Source organism: Semicossyphus pulcher, unplaced genomic scaffold (genome assembly GCF_022749685.1).
Source record: "Semicossyphus pulcher isolate SPU_LCO1_2020_fin unplaced genomic scaffold, fSemPul1.0.p SCAF_8, whole genome shotgun sequence".
Lineage (NCBI taxonomy): Eukaryota > Metazoa > Chordata > Actinopteri > Labriformes > Labridae > Semicossyphus > Semicossyphus pulcher.
In genome coordinates, this window is record NW_027211759.1 from 13,759,805 (window position 1) to 13,784,181 (window position 24,377).

A 24,377-nucleotide genomic window follows, 5' to 3' on the forward strand; every position below is an offset into this window, starting at 1 on the left:
ACGTAATAAGATGCTTATTAAAAAAGCTACAAAATCTTTAAACTTTCTTTGTTACTATTTTTTCTTTTTACCAAAGCTTTGCTTTATGTTAACCTCCTCCACCCCCTTAACATGTGAGTCATATTTGTCTTCTTTTCTGAAACAAACATCTATTAACTTAACTCAATGGATCTAAATAGATAAGGCATTATAAGAAAAAGAATGTAGGACCAGGCACTCCTTGGTCAACATACCGCACTGTTAACACTAGAGGCGCACATGAGGAGTCCCCTGAGCAGTGAAGTCATCCTGTAGCTCACAGATCATAACAAAAGTCATAACACAGCCTTATCAGCTGTTGTGAAACCTGTTTTGCCGGGAATCTTCAATAAACTCACCCAGCAAACAGGAAACCTTCGGGAATGGACGTCAAAGGTTCCCTAAGGTTGTTTTTTTGTTCTTTTCTTTTTTAAAAAAGGTCTTCATTTACGTCTCGTACATAATTTCTGCGTTTATATCTGACAATGCCTTCAAGTGTAATCGGAACAATGGAAAACCCTCATTACAAAGTTGGCTCAGTAGTATTTTATCTATATAATGGTCCGCCTCTAAAGTTTAAGGTTGAAAAGCATGTAATGATGTGGCTGCTTATTGTCAAACATATGTATTAATGTGTGCTTGCTTTAAATACAACTCAATTGTTAACCATTAGGATACTCAAGAGAACAGCTTGGTTGTGATTCACACTAAGGCACATGAACAATATAATATAATGTCATCTTAAATAATGTATCATAAAAGATATATGTAACAAATTATAATCAATAGATATTGTGTACTAAATCATAAATGCATACTAGATTTTTTAAAGTGTTTCACAAATAATCAAATATATAAAACCGCATATACATTTTTTATAAATATAAAACAACAAACGCTAAATATACGTACATAAATTTAATGTATGTACGTATAGTGTTATTAGCCAGATGTTTTTCATGATTCCCTAATATGTCATGCGAGAAAGTGGAACATGTAATTGTTATTTTTGTATTTGTTTACGGCTTTTGTGTAGGTACAATACACTGTCCCTCCCTGTGAAAAATACGAGCTGCACTTGAAGGCAGCATAGGACTGCCACTCAGTCAGAAGTTCGCTCTGAAGTTCACGGCTTGGTTTCCAGAGTGTGTCCACCAGGGGGCACAGCCCAGGGAGGCTCAATCCAAACCATCCACTCCGCTTCTGCTCGTACCATGAGCTGAATCTGTCCGGGACAGACCAGGGAAGATGGCGGCCACTGACCATTCCCGGTCCGAAGCTGCCAAACAGCGACGGCAGGATCAGCTACAGCGATGGCTGGGCTCGGAGACGGATCAGACGGGATCGGAGGCCCGGGAAACTTTAGGCGGTTCCGGTACGCGGAGGGCGAAAGTCCGGTTCGCCCAAGGAGCTGTGTTTATGGCCGCCTGCTCTGCCGGAGACCGGGAGGAGGTTGCAGTGCTGCTCCGGCAGGGAGCTGACATCAACCACGCCAACATAGACGGACTGACAGCGCTTCATCAGGTAGGATTAACGCTGCTCCTTTATGTAAATGTTAATGAGTTAACGGCTTACATTAGAACGCTAACTGTCGCTCTAATAACGGCAACGACAGTTCAATGGTTATCTGTTGGTTATCCTCCCAGCGAAGAAGAACTAACTTTTTGTCGTTGAGTTAGAGGTTAAAAAAGTGCAGTTTAAATAAGTTAAACGTAACCTAAGTTAGCAGACGGTAACTCCAAGTTAGCTTAAACTTTACCATCTCTAGGCATGTTTATTTTTAAGTACTAGCAGAGGTATTTGTGGCTTTTATATGGAGATAGTTGTTCAGGCTGTTGGTAGGCTTGGCCATCCGCTTTGTTGTGTTCAGTTAGTTATAGGCTTCTTTTACTAGCATACAATACAGAGTCATGGGGATAGCAGTGACTAGCAGACTCCCCAGAGCCTGTGGGATAATTTTTAGACATGAATAGACACTGACTAGCAGGCTTGTGTGAGAAAGTCCCTGGCGGAGTCTCAGTAAAATAGTGGGTCATTGAATTCTGGGAAGTTTTCATCATCTGATCAACAGGTCTTTAAAATTGTTTTTAAGGAAGAAATCAAAGAGAACCCATACCATAGGGTTACCAATGCTAACAGGCAGAATCAAAGAGGAGGATCTGACCTAACAGTTTAAGCATTGTTGCTTTTGCATGTCCCAAATAGGCTGCACTTCTTCTGAGCATGTCCCAGTTAAAATGCAGCTCAGGCCTTTATGGACCCTCCCTCCCCTTGACTTCAGTCATAACACACAGGAGCAGTCTGGACTACATCACTGTCACATAGGCCCTCGGTGTTGCAGTATTTCCTCTGTCTTTATAATACCTGGTGCCATAAACACCTTGTTGTCTCTTCATATATGGTCAACTCACAGTCACATGGGTTTAGCTTTGATATCTAAGCGCATTACTCAACATAAAAAGATGATGTGCTTTTAATTTTCCTGCCCACTGGAGCTGAATTTGTAGTTCAGCTTGCCTGGGTGCTCCCAATGATGTCATGCTCAGAGATGATTGGTGTTTTCCCCCCTAATTATATGTATTTGATGAAGATGCCTTCTCATGACCACTTCAGGGCAGTAAGAGAGCATGTTTCCTGCCTGGATGTTTGGTCCTCTGCCTGATCCCCATGTGGGACCGTCACCCAGTGTGGTCCCTCTCCTGCCCTCCATCGCTTCCTCCCCCTGTTGCTCATCGGTCGTCTGGCAACCAGAATTAAATATAGGCCCACACTCCAAACTTTCCATCCTCTCCATCCAAAGCCTTTCTGTCTTCTCCACTATGCTTCTCTCTCCTTTGTCCTCCTCCTCCTCCTTCTCTCTCCGTCTCTTTCTGCTTCCCCTTTGCCAATTCCCCATGGTGGGGACTTCAGGGATTTCGGATGAAGACATGGAAAACATTCCTCAAACAGCACAAGCCGCTGTTGTCAAAGGCGACTTCCACAATGAGTCACTTGATGACCCAGTGAAGGAGTCTGCTGGGAGGCTGTGTGTGTGCACCCTCATAACGCAAAGGGTGCCAGAAGTACCCTCTGTTCATTCATCCAGCTTGGAGCACCCACTTGCTCAAAGGGCTACCCCCCCTTCTGCTGCCAGCGAACGCTGCTTTTGACTTTGCTCTGCTTTCGTGCTACGAGCCTCATCTCGGGGTCTTAAAATTACCTACCGTACTACCACTAATTATGTTATATTATGAAGGAGGCTGAAGACTTGTCGAAGCTTTGTGATTAGTTGATTTAGACCAAAAGCAAAGCCTCTTAGAGGAGGTGGCTTAAGACGGCTTGATGGACACGGTTCTGTGCGGCTGAAGATACCTGCTGCTTTGACGTCCTGCAGAGTTACTGTCATGCTAATAAAAGGCTGGAAACACCGGCACGTTATAGAGGACATTCTGGTCCTGAGTGGATGACATTTATCAGCTGCTATTGAGGAAATCCAACATAAAAGTGGGACCTTGTTAAGACATGTATGTAAGAACGAAGCAAAGAGGAAAATAAGGTTGGATTTGTTTTTTTCCCCCAATAAAAATAGTAAGTTATTTACTTTTACAAGCGTACAGATTCATTTTAACTTGTGTATCAGTAGAGAATAACTCATTTTTAGTTATTTACTCTCAACCATTTGGTGGGTTGCCATGAAGTTCTTTTTTTACAGACGTACATAACTCTACAATGATGAATCCTGCTGACTGTGGTGATCCCTTGACTTTCAGTGCCAACATGAGGTTGACATTTGTGGTTCGAGTTAAATGTCTTAAAAGCTATTGGGTGGATTGTTTTGCATTTTTTTCTCTTTTTTCGGCCATTTTGCCTTTATAAGATAGGACAGCTGAAGAGAGTCAGGGAGTGGGGGGATGACATGCAGCAAAGGGTCGGGGGCGGGAGTCGAACCTGTGGCCGCTGCGTTGAGGACTGTAGCCTCTGTAATGTGGCGCCTGCTCTACGGAGTTAGCAAAATCAGCGCCTTGATTGTCGTGAAATTGACCACAGATATTTATGTCGGCCCTCAGGATGAATTGAAATAACTGTGCTGATACCGACACTTTTAATCTAGTGCCAGCAACAGGTCCAAATTTCAGTTAGTGCACTTTGGTTTATGACCAAATACTTGCATAACTAATAACAACCACATTTATCAGCTTTACTTTGTCTTTTATGCTAATTAGTAAATGTAAGTAGGCTAAGCAAAGTAGGTTAACATGCTAAACATTATATCTACTTAATATTAGCATATTAGCTTTTCCAATGTGAGCAGCCTTTCATGCTAGCATTAGCATTTAGCTAATAGCACCACTATGTCTCAGTCGGCCTTACAGAGCTGCTAGCATGCCTTGTAGACGCTAAGTCATGTTTATGTCTTAGAACTGTTATTTTCTTACAGTTAAGAAGTTGGTGATCAATTTATAAACAACAGTTTTTTTTTAATCCATTAATTGTTGCATAATTGAAGTCTTTTATAAAGCAAATCTACATCATGTTCTCTGTTTCCAGCTTCAGGAAAAATCTATTTTTGAAAAATCTTTTTTTTTTTTTTTTTTAGAAAATAAAATTGGACATGCATACAGTTTTTTCATTCAAGACTCAATAACCAGAGCTTTTTTTTGTAGTATAAAAACTGGAGCATACACTGATCCTGCACCAACCTTTCTCATAAATATTAGCTGAAATAAAAGCAACATATCACCACATAATACCATGAGCTCCTCATGGGATTCATCTTGGGACTTGTGTTGGCTCACATCGGGATCTCAGCTGGACCTCGCCTCAGGAAAAGCAGCTAAATAGATCCGCTGTTTTCGCTCGTCCTGCCACAAAATGACTTATTTGGAAAGTACTTGAGGGCTTTTAGCAGCCCACTTAACAGAAAGTCATTGCAACATGCAGACACAGTAGTCATTGTTTCAGCCCCAGTGCTTTAACTGAGTTTAATAGATTCTGGAAGTGACTGCAGTTTTTCACAACAAACCAAAACAAAGTGGGTCAAAGACCTTCCTCACTGTACTCTAACTGGACTCTGATAGACGGCTGCTGTCTGCTTTCTATTTTTTAAAGTGCGTAGTGGGGATTCTAACAGTAAACAACAAACAATAAAGACTTGTATAATAATCCATCATGTGGCTGTGTGTCCTCTGGCAGGCCTGCATTGATGAAAATGCTGAGATGGTGCAGTTTCTGGTGGAGAGCGGGAGTGACGTAAACAGAGGGGACAACGAGGGCTGGACTCCTCTGCACGCTGCAGCCTCCTGCGGGTTCATCCAGATCGCTAAGTGAGTGTTGACACTGCACTGACACGTGGCTGCCATCAGGATTTATATAGTCCTGAGTGTTTAGAAACAGTCTGCCTGCACTGAATTTAAGGTAGTTTAGAGGTAGACTCAATATCAAGCAATACACATTAAATTAATATATATTATGCTTTTACTCTAGTTTACCTGTCACTGATGGTTGATTGTGTTTTTGTAGGTACCTGATAGAGCACGGCGCGCATGTCGGGGCGGTGAACAGTGAAGGAGAGCTTCCTCTGGACGTGGCCACAGAGGACGCCATGGAGAGACTTCTCAAAGCTGAAATCAAAAAACAAGGTAAGAAAATTAACATCTCCAAATGTTGCATCTTTTCAATCCTGTTGAGACACGTGCATCTTACATGACTACTACAGCGCGTGAGTCGTTTATGTTCTCATCATAATCAACGCTAGTGTGAGAAGTTGCTCGATATCACCCACTTTTTCAACAGATCTTTCCTGCTTCCTGCACACCTCATGCAAAATATACACTGTAATCTTAATCTATGCGGCTGTGTGCTCATTCTCTGTGCAGGCTAACGTCTGCTTCTCACAGGCGTAACTGTAAAACCTGAATTATTTATTTACCTTTTTAAAGTCTTTTTTTCGACAGTACACCAGTGACTGTTAGATTGATGCCCAATAAAAAGGCACTGAATAAATGTGTATATATATCAGTGTTTACATTTATCTCCACACTGTAGTAGCAACAGAGCGAGTGCTCTTCTTCTGTTTTATCTCTCAGCTGGCACCGTCCGTGACGCACAAAAAGCATCAATTAAATGAACGAGCCAGAAACTGACATGACATTTGCAGTGTAGACATGGTGAAAAAGTCTCTGTTATTAGTGATTCTATTTTTAATACAGACATTTTAACAACTCTCAGCAACAGCATGTTTAAATGTTGCCAGTGATTTAAACTGTTTTATGGCGAAACAACAGTTTCAGGACATTATGTAATTATTCCTTCTTAGAAGTCTTAAACAAAACCTACCTGCAAATTAAATCTTAAAGAGGCTGCTAACATTTGTAGCAATCTGAGCACAGACTAGAGTGTTTGGTACTTTTATGGGTTTTTTGTCCCGTTTTAACAAGCGGTCACATTTAAAGCGCTCAGAGTCGACAGAAAAGGGAAAAGAAATGAGGGCAGAGCCACTGTGTACCAAATCTTCTGTGACCTTCATAGTTCTGTTGCACACTGAGGCTCCAGGCTTTAATCTTTATCCCTCTCAAATACACACATTGTTGAGATCCATCATGACTTAACTCAGAGATTTAAATTTAATATAAATTAATATAAAAGTAAATATTTACATTAAGTTTTTGAGAATAAGCTAAGACAGGATTTTCTGTTTTCAAACGGTGCTGTTTGTTCTTCATCTCAGTGATAGACGTGGACCAGGCCAGGAAAGAGGAGGAGAGGATCATGCTCCAGGACGCTGAGGCAGTGCTGGCAGGAGGCGGCACTCTCACACCTCACCCAAACACCAAGGCAACCGCTCTGCACGTTGCTGCTGCCAAAGGCTACATAGAAGTCCTGAAGTGAGTTCTCAGCTTTTGTCTTATTTGGGTAACACACTGAGTCAAACAGCTTTAATTCATTACCTTCTCTTCCCCTCCTTAATGTTCCTCATCTTCTCCCCCTCTCCTTCGTTACCCTCCCTCCTCCCTCCCCTTGTCCTCGCCTTGCTCAGGGTGCTGCTGCAGTGTCCGGTAGATGTGGACAGCAGGGACGTCGACGGGTGGACGCCCCTGCACGCGGCGGCTCACTGGGGGCAGGAGGAGGTGTGCTCCCTGCTTGCTGACAACATGTGCGACATGGGTGCCGTCAACAACGTGGTGAGCGCGAACAAACAACCTTTAATAAACTTTGTGATTGAATTGTATCTTGCACCGTGACTGATGATGCTCTGCGGATGTCCTTGTAGGGCCAAACCCCTCTTGATGTTGCAGATGAGAACCTCGTGGACTCTCTGGAGGAGCTGCAGAAGAAACAGAACGCTGTGAGTCCACGACTATCTCACTGCGTTAGATAAACCTGATATGATTGATGGCATTACAGCGCCGAATGTTCTCTGTGTTTATGAGTGTTTATATTCCTCTTCAGTTACGCAGCGAGAAAGAGAAACAGACTCCTTTTATTGAGACCAGCCCGCAAATCTCCATGGTACCAGTTCGCACACGCAGGTCAGTGCCAGTGTGTTGGGCATGGGTTTGTGTGTGTGTGTGTGTGTGTGTGCGTGTGTGGGCACATGCTACGCCTTCCTCAGCTGAACCCCAGTAGTCCCAGTACCAGTAGTTTGCATGCAGATACGATGTTAACAGTCCCAGCATTCCTTGAGCTATATTACCTTGACGTGCTGACATGACACTAGATAAATGTAGCAATCGGCTAGAGTCCCAGGTTCACACTGTAACTGCTTATAGTTCGTGTTCATGTTGGAGAAACCAAGAAATGTAGTGAAGTCTAAAACGCAGAAATACAGGTTAAAGTTCAACATTGCTTTCATAAACACTCTTTTGTCCAAAGGGAGAGGGAGAGAGAAGTTATCATAAATTGCATACTTAAAAATATCTGCCATCACAGAGAAGAATCATAAAAGGAAAAAAAGTAATATAACGCTTTTACTGAAAATAATAATAATAATACAATATCACAAATCCTCCATTACATCCATGTAATTTTAAACAACTGCATTGGTATAAATCATTATGCAGTGAAAAGCTGTAAAAGATACTTATACACACTGCTCACTTAATAACATTGTCATGGCTACAACAGAGAAGAGATGATTTACTGAGAGTTAAAACATGCTTAACTCTGTGACTTATATGTGACTGTATGCAAAGTTCAAAGCCTTAAAGGGCCAGTTCCCCAATTTTCAACCTCAGTCCTATCATGCTATCATGGGGAGCTAATGTCATTATGGTAGGAAGAAAATGCAATTTCGCTCTGTGCGTTTGGAGGACGCTATCCGCTTCTTCAATGGGCCTTGGAAAACCTCCACCAGACTACGTAAAACGCGACATCACTCCAGCGTCTCTCGCTGGGCTTTTCCTTTAAGAAGGAGGGGCGCAATGCATGCTGGGTGTTGTAGGAATGTAGAATGGGTGAAACCACAAGCTGTTTGCACAACTTTCTCCACAGCTATGGTGCCAATTCCAAATAATATTGCTTCTAAGTCACACAGTGGCTTTTTCCAGGGGCCAATTGCTCCTTTAACAGAAGAAGCAACTTTTTGCATACTGAAATCCAAAATAGTTTACTATGTAATCAGTACTGAGAATTAAATTAATAGATGAAAATATGTTGTTGGGGCTCACAATGTCAAATATGTGGAGGCTCTTAAGGATTTGCATAATTACATATTGGGGATAGGTGACAAATAAGCGATGAAGGTTGAAGTGACACATGGCTAAATGCTGATCTAGTGATAGAACAACAACGCTACACATAGCACCACAGAAAGTGACCCCCTGTCCCACCCACCATAAGTGTTGATTGGCGCATGCTCCCTCTAATCGGCTGCACGTGGAATGATTACCCTCACTGATCAGCTCCCTGCATGCCACCTGTCCTTCCACCCCACCTTGGCCCCGCCCCTGCAGGACTTCTATCTCTCGTATGAGCAGTAAGGAGAAGATCTGCCTCCACGAGCGGGAGAAGCACCCGTCTCCCGCCCTGCCGAGCAGCCCGGCCGAGGACGAGGAGGAGGACGGCCAGACGGGACAGAGCCAGACTCAGAGCCAGGGGAAGGCCTCCAGCAGCTCCAGCTCGGAGGAGGAGAGCGAATCGGAGAGCGACGCAGAGTCTGGTAGGAGGAGCTGCTGCTGTCTGTACTTTACCAATAATATATCATGTTTAATGACTTTTTTAATAGTTTAACTTGTGATTTATTTCTGCTGACGTTTGCAGAGAAAGCAAAAAACAGAGAGATCATAAACAACTTGAACAACAAACGCAATGCCACCAGCCTGCTTCCTACCTCCATGTCAACGAGTACTGCTGCAAGCCAAGTGAAAAAGGTAATGGATAAATAAACACGACAGCCATAGTGAAATATAAGAATGATGCTTATTTTCCGGCTTTGTAGCAGGACCCGAACAAGCCCCCAGCCACCGAGGCCCCCGCTCCGGGCTCCTGGAGAACATCCCTGAGGAAAGCAGGCAGCTCAGTGACTCTTGGCTCAGCTGGGCTGTCCGACTCTACCCAGGACCCCGGCAGACCTGCAGACACCAGCCTGGGCATGACCCGCTCCGCCTCCAGCCCCCGCCTCAGCTCTGAGGCCGACAACAAGGTCTGCACCTCCAGGATTTATACACTCTTAAAAACACTTATTAATGTATAAATTTAAAGTGACAGGCCAAATAAAAGCTTCTCTCGCTGCTTCATGTAAAATAACACTGACGATCCTCTCGTCCTCAGGAGCCCAGGCTCGCTCGGGTACCGCCCATCCCGACAAGGAGGCTCTTCAGTATTCCCGACAGCAGCCCTGACAACTCCAACAGGTGGGCCTGTGCTCTCATGTGCTCCTTTGCTTGTGAAACCAGAATCTGTTTTTCTGAGTCACTGCATATGTGCCCTTGTCACCCTGTGTGTCTCTCAGCTGGCTGAGCCGTAGCTCCTCTTACACCCGGCGCCTTCACAGTCAGTCAGGGAATGATCTCACTAGTTCCACCCCCTCTTTGCTTCACAGGTCAGTCATGCTGCTCCCTGCCCGTCTTGTAAATGTTCGCTTTTCTGTTTGTGTGGGATTGTTGTTGTCGTGTCCCCCCAGCAGTGATTACTAATGGGTGTGTGGCTGTGAAAGATGCCTTTGTGTTTCCAATGGGATTTGTCTTAGCTCATCTTATGGAAGAAGACTGGATGATCCCACCATGACCTCAGCCAGCACAGGAACAAGCTCTACTGGACTCAGCCGCCTTAACAGCGTCTTGGCCCAGAGGTATTTCACTTTTATACTTTCAGTTTATTTTCCTCGCTTATCTGAACGATCTGAAAGCCACCTCTTATCTCCTTCCCTTAGACTTCCTCAGGAACAGACGGAGAAGAGGGATCAGTCTGCCATAACCACTTCCAACTCGAGGAGCTCGACCACAGGCGATCAGGAGACCAAGCAGAGGCGCAAGTAAGTCGAGGCTTTTGTGTGTGCGTGAATGGCAAAGGGCTGAATTGTGGGTCTCACGGTGCTGTGTGTCTGACTTCTGCAGGTCATATCTGACTCCAGTGCGGGATGAGGAGGCAGAGGCACAGAGGAAGGCTCGCTCCCGACATGCACGGCAGTCCCGCCGCTCAACCCAGGTACAGACCTCACCAGCTGCTCTTACTTTTTAACTTCAGAATCACTGTGTCAGAAAGGTTAACGAGAAAGCGCTATCTCTTTGTCATATCGAGGGGGTGACGCTGACAGATCTGCAGGAGGCCGAGAAGACGATGAAGACGGACAACAAAGTGAGAGAGAAGAAGGAGGAGGAAGAGAAAGAGAAAGAGAAGGAGGCAAAACCGAAGAGGGGAGAGGAGGGGGTGAGAGCTGTATTTCAGAGTTATAGGCATGCTCTTATATTATGTCACGTGACATCACATAGCAGGGGATACTGTGTTTACAGGAAGTGAGCTGGAGGTCTCGTATCGCCAGCCTGCAGAAGTCGGACCTGCTGGGCCTCACGCAGCCCACTGGCACTGCACGGCCTCAGACGTCTGACAGGAGAGGTACGCACCACCGCTTCACTTCTGTAATGCGAACATACAGCTTTACAGTGTGGTATCTAGTTGAAACATTTCGCTCTTGAACAACTGCTGTTGTCTGGCTTTGTTCCAGATGTTGAGGCCAGCACGGGGGAGAGCGAGACGGAGCGATGGGCCAGGGAGCACAAGGAGAGGAGGCAAGCTCGGGCCATAAGAAAGGCACAAAGGACCGGGGAGGTACATCGCTGCGAACAGGATTTATGGCATGCTAGGAACAAGAGACTTATTCACCAGTATATAACAAGATAATGTGCTGTCTGTATCATCTGCAGAGTGATGACAATGACCCCAGTGGAGAGGAAGAGTTCTCAGGCAGTGGGCTGGATCATCAGGTGTGTGTTTGTGTGTTTTTGTTTGTGTCAGTGGACTTTAACCTCAGACACCAGCCATAACTTGTTTGCTTGTCTTTTTTGTCTACAGACAAACCAACACTTGAGTTCCAGGTAGGTTTGATTCGCCCTCTTCCTTCATTATGTCAGCACAATTTTTACGATCATTATCACTCACCTTTAACCTTTGCTCTGCTCGTTTGCACAGGTTGGACACATCTTGTAACGACTGCACCCAGGGAGGGAGCTCTAACAGCAAGGACTTTAAGAAGGTCAGCAGACAACGATGATATTATAGAGGTCAGAAATCAGTTTGTTTATTTCCCCCCAGTTGTTTACTGTTCTGTCTGTGTGTGTCTGTGTGTGTTTGTGTGTTTCAGTTGTTCGAGGAAGTCTCCAGAGAAAACAGTCAGCTCCAGTCTCAGCTGCAGGACACACAGAGGATTGTCAGTCAGACCAGGTTGGACCTGGAAAAGGCCACACAGGTGACAAACACAAACTTTATTTAAACCTTTCCCATGCAGACAAAAAAAAGCCTCTTAATGAACCGGTAATGTACTGGTTCTATAAATATGACCTGTCATACTATCTAGCTATCACATGTCATGCTGTCCAAACAAACCTCTCTGGATCTGGGTTTAATGTATATTGTGCGACATTAATGTAAATGTAATGTAATTAATGTAATTTAATAAAAAGTTTAATTTATAAGCAATACAATGAACCCTAGCTCTCATCGATGCACTCAGAGGGTTTTACCTCTGAAGCCTTACATGGTCTGGTATGACCAGCAGCTTATGGGGAGCTTAAGTTATCTAATGTTAGTGAGATATTGCTGTGAAGCTGACATGAGTCAGGTCACCGAGTTAATGACTCGTCAGTATGTGTGCTCCTGTTAAGCCGCATTTCAGCAAGTCGCATAAACATTTGAGGGGTTTTATAGCAGAAATACAACAAGGAGTACTTTAATTCCCTATTAATGCCCTTAATTACCACACAATATATACATATAGATACGAAGCTGAAAACATGTCTTCAATTCAGTGCTGTGTTTAAAGGGGCCATATCTTTTGAATGGATATTCTCATGGGGTTTTTGTGTGTTTACTGTTCACAGTGAAAAACGTATAACTGCATAATTCCAAGTTTTTCCAGAATGACATTTTTAAAAAGGTAGCCTCTGACATGGGCCGTTCAGAACAGCTGCAGGTTTCTACATAGAACCTTGCTTTGGCTGAAAACGACCAATCATCATTCACCGTCATTCACCTCAGGCTGCCTCCTTGCACTAACTTGTAGTCAAGTTAGTCAAACCCCCCTAACAGCGTTAGCATCAGTCTGTGTCCTGCGAGTAGCACAAGTCGTTGTCAAGATTTCAACTTACCGCTCTGATACCTCCTGGCGATTCTGGCTCGTACATATAAGTTCGGAGTGACGCGGGATCGCACACATGGGGGAGGGGCTACGCGGTCACTCCAAATACTGTCAGCCAATCGTGGCTAAGGTCTAACCTTTGAATGCCAAAACAGCTTGTTCGTTTCAGGAGGAAGGAGAGGCTCTGAAAAATAATTAAATTAAAATACGTATAAAATTTTTGAAATGAAACAAACTTTACCAACAAGATTCAAAAACAGAATAATAGAAAACTGATTGCATAGCCAAAATGTATCACCTTTAAAATCTGAATTGGTCTGGTACAAGCAGTAGCTAATGCTAGCTTATGTTATCAGATGGTTCTTGTTTAATTGCTTGTTGCTTTAAGTTGTGCGCACACGTCTTTATCTAGTGATCATTTTAACAAACTGTTGTAGTGATGTTGTTGATTTGTTGTATCCAACAGAGACAGGAGCGCTTCACTGACTGCTCAGCCTTGTTGGAGCTGGAGAGAAAGGTAATGCATCCCTGCTGATGATGCAACCTGTTGTTGTTGTTGTTATTGTTGTGGTTTTTGTGGCTTCAACTGCCTCACCTCTGCCACCTCTGCTGTCTGTTGACGCTCTCTCCTCTCTTCTCCCCACTTGAACCACTTTCTCACCTGTTTCACTCGACCTTCGTGGCCCTTCGTTTTCTCTACACCACTTTCTCTCTTCCGCCCCCCCCTTTCCCTGCTCCCCCACACGTTTCCCTGGCGTCAGGACCGGAGGATGTTGGAGAGGCGGATGTCAGAGCTGGAGGAGGAGTTGAAGGTAAGGAGACACTTTGCATGCTTCTGCTTGTTTAGCTCGGCTTTGTCTTGTGCTGGCCAGCGGTGGTTTGGAGGCGTGCTGTAGAGTTCTTTTATACAGCACAGTGTTTTCAGGAAGTGCGAGTTCTTACTCCTCTTATATGAGATCATTACTTTGGGGTTTTTTTGCATTGACGGAGGTTTCCTTTTTGGCGACCTAATAACTACCTTGAATGGGAATTATGCAGATGTAACATCAATACTTTCTGATTTTTACCCTGGTTTTCATGTGTTTTTGTTTATACTTTAACACTGTGCGACAATATATTCTTTAAAACTTGAAATGGAAACATTTTCAAGCAACCAATCTCTTGAAAAAGAGAAAATAATGATAATGTCTTGCTGTTGCCCCAGACTTTATGCTAAGCTAAGCTAGCTAGTGTAATTTTTTAGTGTGCAAAAATAAAAGTGGAATTAATCTTCTCTACCTACATACAGGATGCAAAAAATATCATATTTGGATAAATAAAGATTTAGCCTTAAGACTAAGCCCTGCACAGCAGACAGTTTTAGCTCCCTTCTCTAAAGTTTCGTGCTGTGCTGTGTTCCCTGTGCTGTGTTCCCCTCAGCTGTATTCAACACAAGATATTATGTGTCCTTCTTCATTTTTGTGGCAGACAAATTTCCAGTACCTCATAAACTAGTAATTTAAAAACAATAAAACCATGTCATTGTTTTGTATTTGTTTTAATGCGAGTTTTTGTTGTAATGTTCCTACCAGGTTCTGGTTGACCTGAGAACAGACAACCAGCGTCTTAAAGATGAAAATGGAGCACTGATCCGTGTCATCAGCAAACTCTCCAAATAGACGAAGAGAGTGAGACACGAAGAGCAGGGAACCCCCCCCTCCCCTCCCTCCCTCCGTACATCCATCCATCCCTCCCTCCACACATTCCTCCCAGTGCCAAAGAGCGAGAGAGGGAAAGAGAAGCAGCAGAATGTCCCTCACGAACATGAGCACCACAGCTTGACTTGGATTGTGACGCCTCTCTGTGAACAGCTGGAGCAGCTTTTGTGTGCCTTAATGCTCTTTTTGTCACAGGAAGACCTTTGGCGTTTGGTCCGAGGCTCCCACAGCAGCAACATGAGACTTGACAACAGCCAGAATGCCCACGGCTGGTGCAGCACACACAACACGACATCTACGTACCACGACTGTGCATCAGGGGGACACTTACATGCACACACATTCCCATGCGTGCATCACACACTTCCTCGATGCACATTCCACGAGCGCACAAGGCAGCTTGGGCCTTAAAGCTCCCACTTTATATCGTATTTATTTTATGTGAACACACTCACGTCACATTATTCACAAATTTAACCCCGTGCACAATTCAAATCTACGTGTCGTCAAGCAGGTTTTGTTGTAGAAACAAGCCCTGAAAGCCCTGAACACATTAGAGGCTGTCTTTACATTCAGCAACGTCCTGACCACAGAGGGAAGTCCATGAAGCTCTGTTGGGTTGTTTTGTTTCCACATGCAAGTGTTTGAACCCACCTACCTCTCCACCTATGCACCTCCCCTCATACTTTTTTTTATTTTTGTGACCACAGACACACTCCATGCTCTTAAAAAAAAAAACATGACCGCAGAACCAGGTCAGTCGACCGCAGCACTTTACTCTTTGCAAAGCAATAAAAGACCTGCGAGGCTTTGTCCGTCCTCCAGACAAACTTATTTCTCCCTCAGTAAAAGGAGGGAGAAGTTACCCACAGCTGAAGGTCAAAGGTCATTGCACGAATCTAGAAATTGCTGTTCTGTCGAAGCCTATCATGCTATGGATGGTTTTAATAATTACCATTGATAAAGATATTATTTTCATAGTTTGTCATTGTCAATTCCTCTCTTTCAAGGGAGCATGGATCATGTATATTATATGTGTATAAATATTAGCCTTGAAAAATACCCTTTTTTGAAGTAAAATTCCATGTAGCCTTTCTTCACATGTTGGTTTTCTAATATATTGAATGGATGTCTGCACCCTAATAAAAAAAAGTGTGTTTGTAGTGGCTGCCTGGTTTTTATGTAGTGACATCACTTTGATTTAAGTAACATTAGCCTTTGACGTCGTATCCAAACAAAGCTCTGAATGTTACTTTTTTTGTACCATCAAATTGCTCACTTTTTAATGTGTATGCTTTTTGCTGCCTCACTCACACTACTCTCCTATCATCCCTTGCATACAGTTGTTCAGTTTTCTGGTAGCCAGATGTCCTACATCACTCAGGAGGGGGGAAAAAAAGAGGAGCAGGACAGCTGCAACACTACGACATTCACACACAGCAAGTTTAATAGAGGAAACAAGACAACACAGATGTATTTCCAGTATGTCTGGACTGTTACATTAATCTGCTGCTCCCAGGTGGACAGTACATAACGAGCGACTTTACTGACACGACACAAGTGTCATTACTTCTGCTCAGTGGTTGTCTGGTTAAAGCTGCGAGAGCCCTGTTGTCGTCTGAGCTCGACCGTGTAGTTAACAGCAGACATCCATCTGTTTGTCTCATCTGAGAGCACAGAGATGGACCACTGTTCTGCAGGGGAGAAGTACTGACAACAGGCTGAGCTCCTAATAAGGAAGGGCAGGCTGGCCGAGGCTCTCTCTCTGTAAATATCCCTCAGGTCTGAGAAAGACTGGGGAAGGGAGCTGGGGAGGAAGAGGGAAGCGGATGGATTGCAGCCTTATATGGACAAAGCACTGCTTTTCCCAGGGTTTGTGGCTCTGACCCCCGGCATGATGCCAGATGCTGCACAAACAGCTCCTCAGTGCCACCAAGTGGATAAGGGAATTCATTGCTGAAGTTGAGATGAAAGTTTGGCTGAAAAAATGTATCGTGTCAAGTTTTTTTTGTTTTTCTTTTTTAATAGCTTGTTTGAATATGTTAGAAATAATCTGCCTTTACGAACACCAAAACAAACAGGCAAGACTCTGCCCAAGACGGCTCCAGGATGTTTGTGTTGTAAATACTTTTTTTTGTAATTTTACCTATTGGAAACAAGTTTTTGTAATATGCTCAACCGCACAGCAAAAAATGTGTGCGTCAAAATGTATACAATTTCAGCCGATTTTATGCTTACACTGTGCATTGCCTTTTAAGAAGCACTCAAGTAATTTTGTAACATGTTGCCATCAATTGGGGAACTCAAATAAAACACAGATTAAAGAAAGAATTAAATCTTCAGAGGTGGAAATATTTTTACTTTTAGTTCTGTATAAAATCCTACATTTCCCAGAATGCAAATATATAGAGCCTTTTTTGTAAACCTAACTTACCTGGACTAACATTTGCCATACATGTTTATTTTAAAAAAAATAGATCTAGAATAGATGATTGACTTGTCATACCTTATTTCCTCATGAAGGTTGTTTCAGAGGCTCTGGGACCCCAACTATTGTTTGTGGTTATGAGTCAACTAACAGCAAAAAGGTAAAAGGGAATTAGACTTGTAAGCAGAGTAGAGATGACATGATTTAGTTTGGAGAGACTGACGCAGTGCTTCTTGTAAAAGATAGGATGAATATGTAAACACTCTCACTGTGACCTGCAGAGTATTTTTACAGTCTCAGCCAAACGTTCTTGGTGTTTTAATTGTCAATATGTACGCATAAGGTGACAGCCATTACAGCCTGTACAAACTTTAGGCCTTTTCCATTAAGATAGGAGTTGACATCATATACAGTGATTACGCTAAAGGTAATGAGGCTGAGGTCTAATAGTAAAAAAAAAATTAGGTCCTCTGCCCTTTCCTGAGCCCTTATATTTGGTCTCAATGTTAAGGATCATGAGGTCAAGGAAACATGTGTGAAGGAGAGTTCATTAGGGCCAAGGAACTTAGAGTACATGAGGCTTCATGATTAGGCGACAGTGTTATTGACAATGAAACTACAATGTTCCCAAGATGGTCAACCAAAAGCACATCTCATGCTGCTACCCGCCATATTTACACAGTGGCCATTTTCCTCTGACGCTACTACTGTGGTCCAGGTTTAAAAGAATGGTATAAATGTAGGGACGTAAACAAATTGATATTATTTCACTGAAAAATGACCATAAATATTAAAAATGGAGGGCCATATTTTAACCTTAAAAAGATAATTTGATGGTCCATTAGCTACAGGGAGACAACAGCTGACGTTAGCATTCAGGCACCTCCTAGCAAACATCACTGTTGGTAGTATCATACTTAACAACAGGAGAGGTGCAACATCCTAATGTAGCTTGTTAACAGTAATGTTAGCTAGGAATTGTTTAAAAACACAATAGTCAGCCAGCTAGGAATTCAACTAATTCCTAGCCATCATATGACAGCAACAAATGGTGATGTTAGCTCGTTGTTAGCTAGGAACGTTAGCTGTTGTGCAACTAGCTAATGGGTCATCAAATATGTTGTTTTACCTTGAAATATGACCAGAAGTCCCCTCTAATTTTATTTTTCCAACATCTTTTCAGTTGCTGATCAATCAAGATTGTGTGAAATGATAACATTTTGTCAGCTTCCTGGAATTCACTAGTAGGACATTAACCGTGATCATAATGTAGATGGAAAATGGCTGCCTTGTGATAATACTTGCAGCAAAGTAAAAATTAAGTCTCTGAAGTTGACATTAGGCATAGGATACTGCCATATTGTTGTTACCTCAGGTGTGTTTAAGATCTTGCCCTAGCTACAACTACTTTCGACCTAAATGAGCGTTTCATCACACTTTCGGTGGTGGAATCATTATTTCAATGAGTTCTGAGTACAGTTGATTGTTTTATGCCCCTCCCTTTCATATGTGATGATCCACTATATCCTACGCTAAAGGAAACAAGACAGGAAGTATCGTCATATCGCTCATATATAGTAGAAACCCTCCTGTTCACAACAGACTATTCAACAGCAGCCATGGTCTCATCGCCTCATCCTCTACATTAAATCCACACCATGTTTTCCAGCAGACTCGGAACCAGGTCCAGGTTTTCTGTGCAGCGCGCAGAGCTGCATGGCCCCCTCCTACATTAGTGACACGGACACTACTAACTTGGCTCCACTTAATCAACAACATCTGAGTTCTTTGTTTTCACTGGATATAAACTGTAAAAGGAATCGCAGCACATAAACTGTTTTTTAGTTAGTTAAAGTGCTAAGAACGAGAGGATTGGGAACTTCTACCTTCATTTTGCTTTTTCCCCCTGCATTCCTCTTTGTTGCTGCAGAAACAGATGCTGCTTCCTGTTCAAGTGAGAGTAAAACATTCCCACTGTTGTAAAGTGTCTGAAGGAGGTTTATGCCGGCTGTAGACTGCAACGACTCCTGCTAATGTTCAGGAGTAACTTCCCTGAGATTATATGTTAACTTCAAAGTAATTATCAATTAATTTCAGACTTGTCTGTGAATGAGGAAAAACTATTTAGCTTTAGTTAGTTTAGTCTCAAAAATGTTAAATGTCTGTTCCCCTATTTTCATGATGTTGTCCTCGAAGTACATTCATGTGACACAAAAGTGTCAAAGTACATGATCTGCAAATAGCCTTTACTGCCAGGGAACTGTGAAAAGTGTGTGTGTGTTTCCACTGTAAAAAATTTCCAGAAATCACATGATGTCTTTAACTCATGCATGCAGATTCAGTATAAAACCGCTATAATGCAATTGAGGGACTTTGAAAGCGTAAAAAGAGAACTGAGTTCAAAATAAAGATGTTTTTAACCAATACCAATTTGTTGTAAGTGCAAAAATCTGTCATTGTTCAAAAGCTGGGACCCTCACAACAAACCCTGACTGCATTTGGGATCAGAGCACTCCTGCCATGTCCGGTGAATCAGACCCATACATCTTCTCCACTGACACCTTACCTACTGACCTCCGCTTCCTTCCACCACTAGCCAATGGGCTGCTGGGATGGAGGGTGTACAACAACATCATGCACATGGGTGGTGTGTATAACGGGGAGGGTGGGCGTTGTCACAGAGCAGATGTCCCCTGTCCTCTGGCTGTGAAGGTTGAGATGGAAGAGCCTGCCCAGCACACTTACAGCCTGGACACCCACACAGGTAGATTTTTTTTAACAGTCTGGTTGTCAGAACTTGTGTTATTGTTGATCTCATTTCACGTTGCTAATGATTTCATCTTCTGATTCAGGCATTTTTACCCACACACTGAGCTCAGCAAGTGTAACTGTCTCACAGTCTTTGTATTCACACCGATACTACCCCAACCTGATGGTGATGGAGGTTCTGCTTGTGCGTCAGGTGACGTCAGAGGAGCCGATCACCGTTCAACTGGGCACTTCTTTCACACCTCAGAGCAAAGACATTGTTTTTGAATCTGGACCTGATTACAAAGGCGGAAGGTAGGTGAACAAAATCAGAAGTAAATTGACATTTTTGACATCAGTGGCAGCCTACATTACTTTCCCCCTCAGCCACATTCTAGGAAAGACAACCAGTGCTGAGGTCCCAGGAGGGTCCTGTCCCGAAGTGCACCTGATCTGGACACCCATACCATCCTCTCTGACCCTGAATCCAGAGCAGAGCCAGGCTCGCTGGGGCTTCATCCTGATTGTGGCCAACAGTTTGGACATTGCCACGGCCAGTTTTGATGAGGGCCTAAATCTGATGGCCACTGGTAACCTGCGTCCTTCTCACGAGAAGGCCTGGAAGGAGCTGTGGCTGCAGAGCAAGGCGGAGGTCATGGGGTCAGAGAGCCTCTGTAAGGCTCTGATTGGCTGCTTGTTCTACCTCCTCAGCGCCTTCCCCTCCATACACGACACCTCCAGATCTTTTGGTGGAGTCAGTCCAGGCGGGTTGTCAAATGGTGGGGATGGTCAGGACTACTGGGGCCATGTTTTCTGGGACCAGGTAAGGCCAGTAGGCGTTGATGGCTACAGTAGTTTGGTTTTATGATGTATCACACAATGACCCTGCTTTCCTGTCACAGGACATTTGGATGTATCCTGGCATAGCCCTTTTCTATCCAAAGCTAGCCCGAGCTGTGCTGGAGTACAGGGTGGGGACTATAGAAGGTGCAAAAGACAACGCCCAAAAGCAGGGCTACAAGGTATAGTTGCCTGTGGAAAACTCAGGTGTCACCGTCATTCCACTTCACGCATGTAGCTTCACTCCTCCCACGAAGGGTCAAGAGACGAGATGGTCTCTGTAGTTTTTTATTGAAACAATGGTGAAGCTGAAAGAATTTCAAACACAACAGAATAAATAACAGGGGTGACAAAAATATAGACACTGTAAGGAAACGTTAGACCAAAGGTTTTGTAACTATTAGTAAGTAAAGACACAACAAAATGAGAAGATACCATACTCGTATCAGAAAAGGAGGAGATTAGCTTATCATGCTAAATGTAAAGACTGAAAGCATTAAAAAAAATCTCTCTTCAGAGTTAAAAAAAAATACACCTTTATACAACTGTCACACAGTCAGAAATGTAAATACGAATGGAGCTAGGCTAGCTTTTTGCCACAGCATCAAATCATTATGCTAAGCTAATCTATTGTCTTCTTGCTTTATCTCCATGTTTAGCAAACACACGGCAGTGGTGTTGATCTACAGATCAGATAAAAAAGCAAATAGCAAATCTTTGACAAAATAGCTATGATTGTTAACATTAGATTTGCCTGCAAATAAGTTAAGCATTTAGTTTAGCAGGGACACAGTTAGCCCAATAGTACTTTAATCTAGAAAGTTGTATTAGCTAGCATAAGGACTAGCTTGGTTAGCACTCATCTAATCACAGAAAACTAGTTCAACATCCCAAATTACAAACAGTCACAAAATAGTTTAAGCAAAGTGCCCAAAGAAAACTGATATTATATTATAGACCTGACAAATGACGGGAAGTTAAACTGCTGTAGGACTGTGGCCAAGCAACAGAGAGGTCACCTGAAACCAACAGCTGGTGGCAGAGCTAGTGTTTGTGTGTGTACTCCTGTTCTGCATTTTAACAATAACAATGAAACTGTGTCTGAGTCTTCTGAAGAAAAGATTCTATCTTTACAGGGGCTAAAGTTCCCGTGGGAGAGCGCTGTGTCAGGCAGGGAGGTGTGTCCAGAGGACATCTATGGACAACAAGAGATTCACATCAATGGCGATGTCACCCTGGCCTTCCAACACTATCTCTACCTCACTGAGGTACGCTGTTTCATCCACACTTATCATCATATTGTTTTTAATTATTGATAGTTTTAACTCTTTGTTGCAGGATCTGTCCATGTTCACAGAGGGCAGTGGCAGTGAGGTGATATTTGGCGTTGCAGATTACTGGGTTTCTAGAGTCACATGGAACTCAGAGGACCAGAAATACCACCTCTTAGGTAAGATCATTATTAGAAAGACGGGAATGATACAGCATTAACATGGTTGTCAGGGTAAATCTTTTTAAACACATCTGACTTAACTACCACTGAAAAAACTCACATATCAGCTTCTCTTAATGTCATCAGTTTTAAGTGGAGACCTTTTTAACATTTCTATTGTGCTGTTTTTATTTATACATTTATTTAAAGAAAATCTTTTTTTTTTTTTAATTTCTTGGCAAACTTGTAAGCATACATGTCTGTAATATATTATGAAACATTTCTCCATTGTGCCATGTAGGTGTCATGCCACCTGATGAGTACTACTACAATGTCAGCAACTCAGTGTACACAAATACAGTGGCCAAACTGAGGTACTAGCATTTGAATATTTATTTTCAGTGCATATTAACTTATGACTACCAATAATAGGAACATTTTCTCGTTTGTCAGCCTCCAGTTCGCTGTAGACCTGGCTGCCCTCCTCCAATATCCTGCACCAAAGGAGTGGCAGGAAGTGGCCGAAAACCTTAAAATACCTTTTGACGAAGAATCCCAGTACCATCCTGAGTACGACGGCTACAGTAAAGGTTGATTATTATACCTTAATAACTGCCCTGGAGATGAGAAATTAGAACAGTCTGTCATGGTGTCAGAACGTCTTTTTGACCTCTCTCAGGTCATCCAGTGAAGCAGGCAGACGCAGTGATGCTGGGCTATCCTCTTGGATTGCCAATGTCCAAAGAGGTCAGGAAAAATGACCTTGAAGCGTATGAGCCAGTAACAGACCCTAATGGCCCGGCCATGACATGGGTAAGACACAGCATGTTGTCAGGATTAATGGTAGGAGTTAAACCAAAAACAGAGCTGTAAGACTGTGAATACTGAACTAACATCCATTATCATGAATGCTAATGTTGTCCTGTCCTGTTTGACATATCTTCAAATCCATAACTGTATAAAATGATGTCAGTGTAATTTCCAGCTTGTTGCAGTGGCCCTATGTTGCCAAAAAAGCCATGAATGCAGCTTTTAAATCTTAATCTGTGAAAGTGTTCAGAGTCAAAACATGTCAGATTAATATCCGTCCTTTATTAGTGACTTGCTTGTAGTACACATGTCTTACAATGTCTCCTTACACTTACTGTAAAAACCTGTTGTTGATGTCCTTGTAGGATTGATGACACAAATGTTTTTACTCTCCATTAAAAGGGTATGTTTGCTATTGGTTGGCTGGAGCTGGGGGAAGCTGAGAAAGCTCATGGTTTACTTGAGAAGTGCTTCAGCAACATCCAGGGACCGTTTCAGGTATCCGTCTGACTCACACGCATAAAATGGCCTACTTTAAACATGCCTATTAACTGAGTGTCCAGTGAGTGTGAGATTACCTCTCCTGTTTAGGTATGGAGTGAATCATCGGATGGGTCTGGCGCTGTTAACTTTCTCACTGGTATGGGAGGATTCCTGCAAGCTGTGCTGTTTGGTTACACAGGCTTCAGGTTAGATTAAAAAAAAATAAAATTGAAAAACATTAATACGAATACATCATGTAGTGATATAAAGATATTTTTTTCTAGAGTTCAGAAGGATTGCCTGGCCTTTGCCCCACTTCTTCCCAACGACATTTCTGAGCTCTGTGTCCGCGGTGTGAACTACCTGGGCCGTCAGATGGACTGGCTGGTGAGGAAAGACGACATTTGTATCATACTGAGGGAACAGGCAAGCGGCGCTGTCAATGCAAAGTCCTGTGATCTACAGGTTGTCCTGAAGGCATCAGGAACTAAAATCCCACTCACGTCAGGTAACACACAATCTGAGACATGCAGCTAGAGCAGCTCATGTCTGTTTTTCTTAAGTTATTTGTGCATTGAATTTAAACATGTGTACATTAATAATAATAGAAGTTCACCATCATATTTACATTTACATTTTATGGAAAAAATAAATAACAGCACCACATATTTAGAGCACGGCATTTGAGAGACGAAATAACCAAATTCATAAGCTTCAGTCTCGACAACATGCATATATTCATTAAGACAGTGTAATTTCTCAATCTAACATGCTACATGATGACATTCCATTAAGGTGTGTGAATATTTTCCTTCCGTCGTTATTTGATTATATATCATATTTCAAAGTGATATTGATTGACGGATTATAATTTTATTTATTTGTTTTTCAGGGCAGCCAGTAACTTTTCCTCGAGAGCCAGGTTGTGTTTGTAAAGAAGCTTCAATGTCTTCCTGTTGGCCTTTCTGAAACAGCATCCATGACCCCCCCCCTTTTCCCAATTACCCAGAATCATTCAACATGGACCAGAAATAAGCATAACATGATTTGCAAAATTTAAGTTGGCTGTTTGTATTGATTTGATTAAAAGAAAAATGCAAACGAATAATTTGTATGTGCTTGTCCTACATATATTCATTTTTTTACCTAATA

General features: G+C 42.8%; 2 protein-coding genes across 6 annotated transcripts; both read left to right on the top strand.

The window, feature by feature from the left end:
- The first annotated feature begins 341 nt into the window (after positions 1–341).
- On the top strand, positions 342–16,792 carry LOC138612592 (protein phosphatase 1 regulatory subunit 12A). Of its 5 annotated transcripts, none has more exons than XM_069685946.1 (26): positions 342–424; positions 1,055–1,542; positions 5,191–5,321; positions 5,518–5,636; positions 6,725–6,881; positions 7,034–7,178; positions 7,268–7,342; positions 7,447–7,526; positions 8,949–9,154; positions 9,256–9,365; positions 9,434–9,637; positions 9,766–9,848; positions 9,947–10,036; positions 10,184–10,285; positions 10,367–10,468; positions 10,551–10,641; positions 10,735–10,863; positions 10,947–11,049; positions 11,159–11,262; positions 11,358–11,417; positions 11,506–11,528; positions 11,623–11,686; positions 11,795–11,899; positions 13,254–13,304; positions 13,549–13,599; positions 14,359–16,792. In XM_069685946.1, exons 2-26 carry the CDS (start codon positions 1,267–1,269, stop codon positions 14,443–14,445), a joined length of 2,748 nt encoding a protein of 915 aa, XP_069542047.1. In that variant the 5' UTR covers positions 342–424; positions 1,055–1,266; the 3' UTR covers positions 14,446–16,792. The 5 variants fall into 5 exon arrangements, with proteins under 5 accessions (XP_069542047.1, XP_069542048.1, XP_069542049.1 ...); XM_069685947.1 differs by having other exon boundaries at positions 9,437–9,637; XM_069685948.1 differs by having other exon boundaries at positions 8,973–9,154.
- Positions 16,793–18,655: 1,863 nt separating this feature from the next.
- On the top strand, positions 18,656–24,315 carry pgghg (protein-glucosylgalactosylhydroxylysine glucosidase). Its single transcript, XM_069686661.1, has 14 exons — positions 18,656–18,866; positions 19,380–19,676; positions 19,765–19,975; positions 20,048–20,483; positions 20,563–20,682; positions 21,637–21,768; positions 21,839–21,950; positions 22,234–22,306; positions 22,386–22,522; positions 22,612–22,745; positions 23,145–23,240; positions 23,334–23,431; positions 23,510–23,733; positions 24,118–24,315. The coding sequence occupies exons 2-14, from the start codon at positions 19,433–19,435 to the stop codon at positions 24,192–24,194; spliced, it is 2,094 nt and encodes a 697-aa protein (XP_069542762.1). The 5' UTR covers positions 18,656–18,866; positions 19,380–19,432; the 3' UTR covers positions 24,195–24,315.
- Positions 24,316–24,377: the final 62 nt, after the last annotated feature.

Bases quoted from the DNA above. Each gene is read 5' to 3' on its own strand.
- LOC138612592 (XM_069685946.1), top strand. From the start codon at position 1,267: ATGGCGGCCACTGACCATTCCCGGTCCGAAGCTGCCAAACAGCGACGG. The intron at 7,179-7,267 runs GTGAGCGCGAAC...ATGTCCTTGTAG, and splicing joins TGGGTGCCGTCAACAACGTG to GGCCAAACCCCTCTTGATGT. The intron at 9,849-9,946 runs GTGGGCCTGTGC...TGTGTCTCTCAG, and splicing joins AGCCCTGACAACTCCAACAG to CTGGCTGAGCCGTAGCTCCT.
- pgghg (XM_069686661.1), top strand. From the start codon at position 19,433: ATGTCCGGTGAATCAGACCCATACATCTTCTCCACTGACACCTTACCT. The intron at 22,746-23,144 runs GTAAGACACAGC...CTCCATTAAAAG, and splicing joins ATGGCCCGGCCATGACATGG to GGTATGTTTGCTATTGGTTG. The intron at 23,241-23,333 runs GTATCCGTCTGA...TCTCCTGTTTAG, and splicing joins ACATCCAGGGACCGTTTCAG to GTATGGAGTGAATCATCGGA.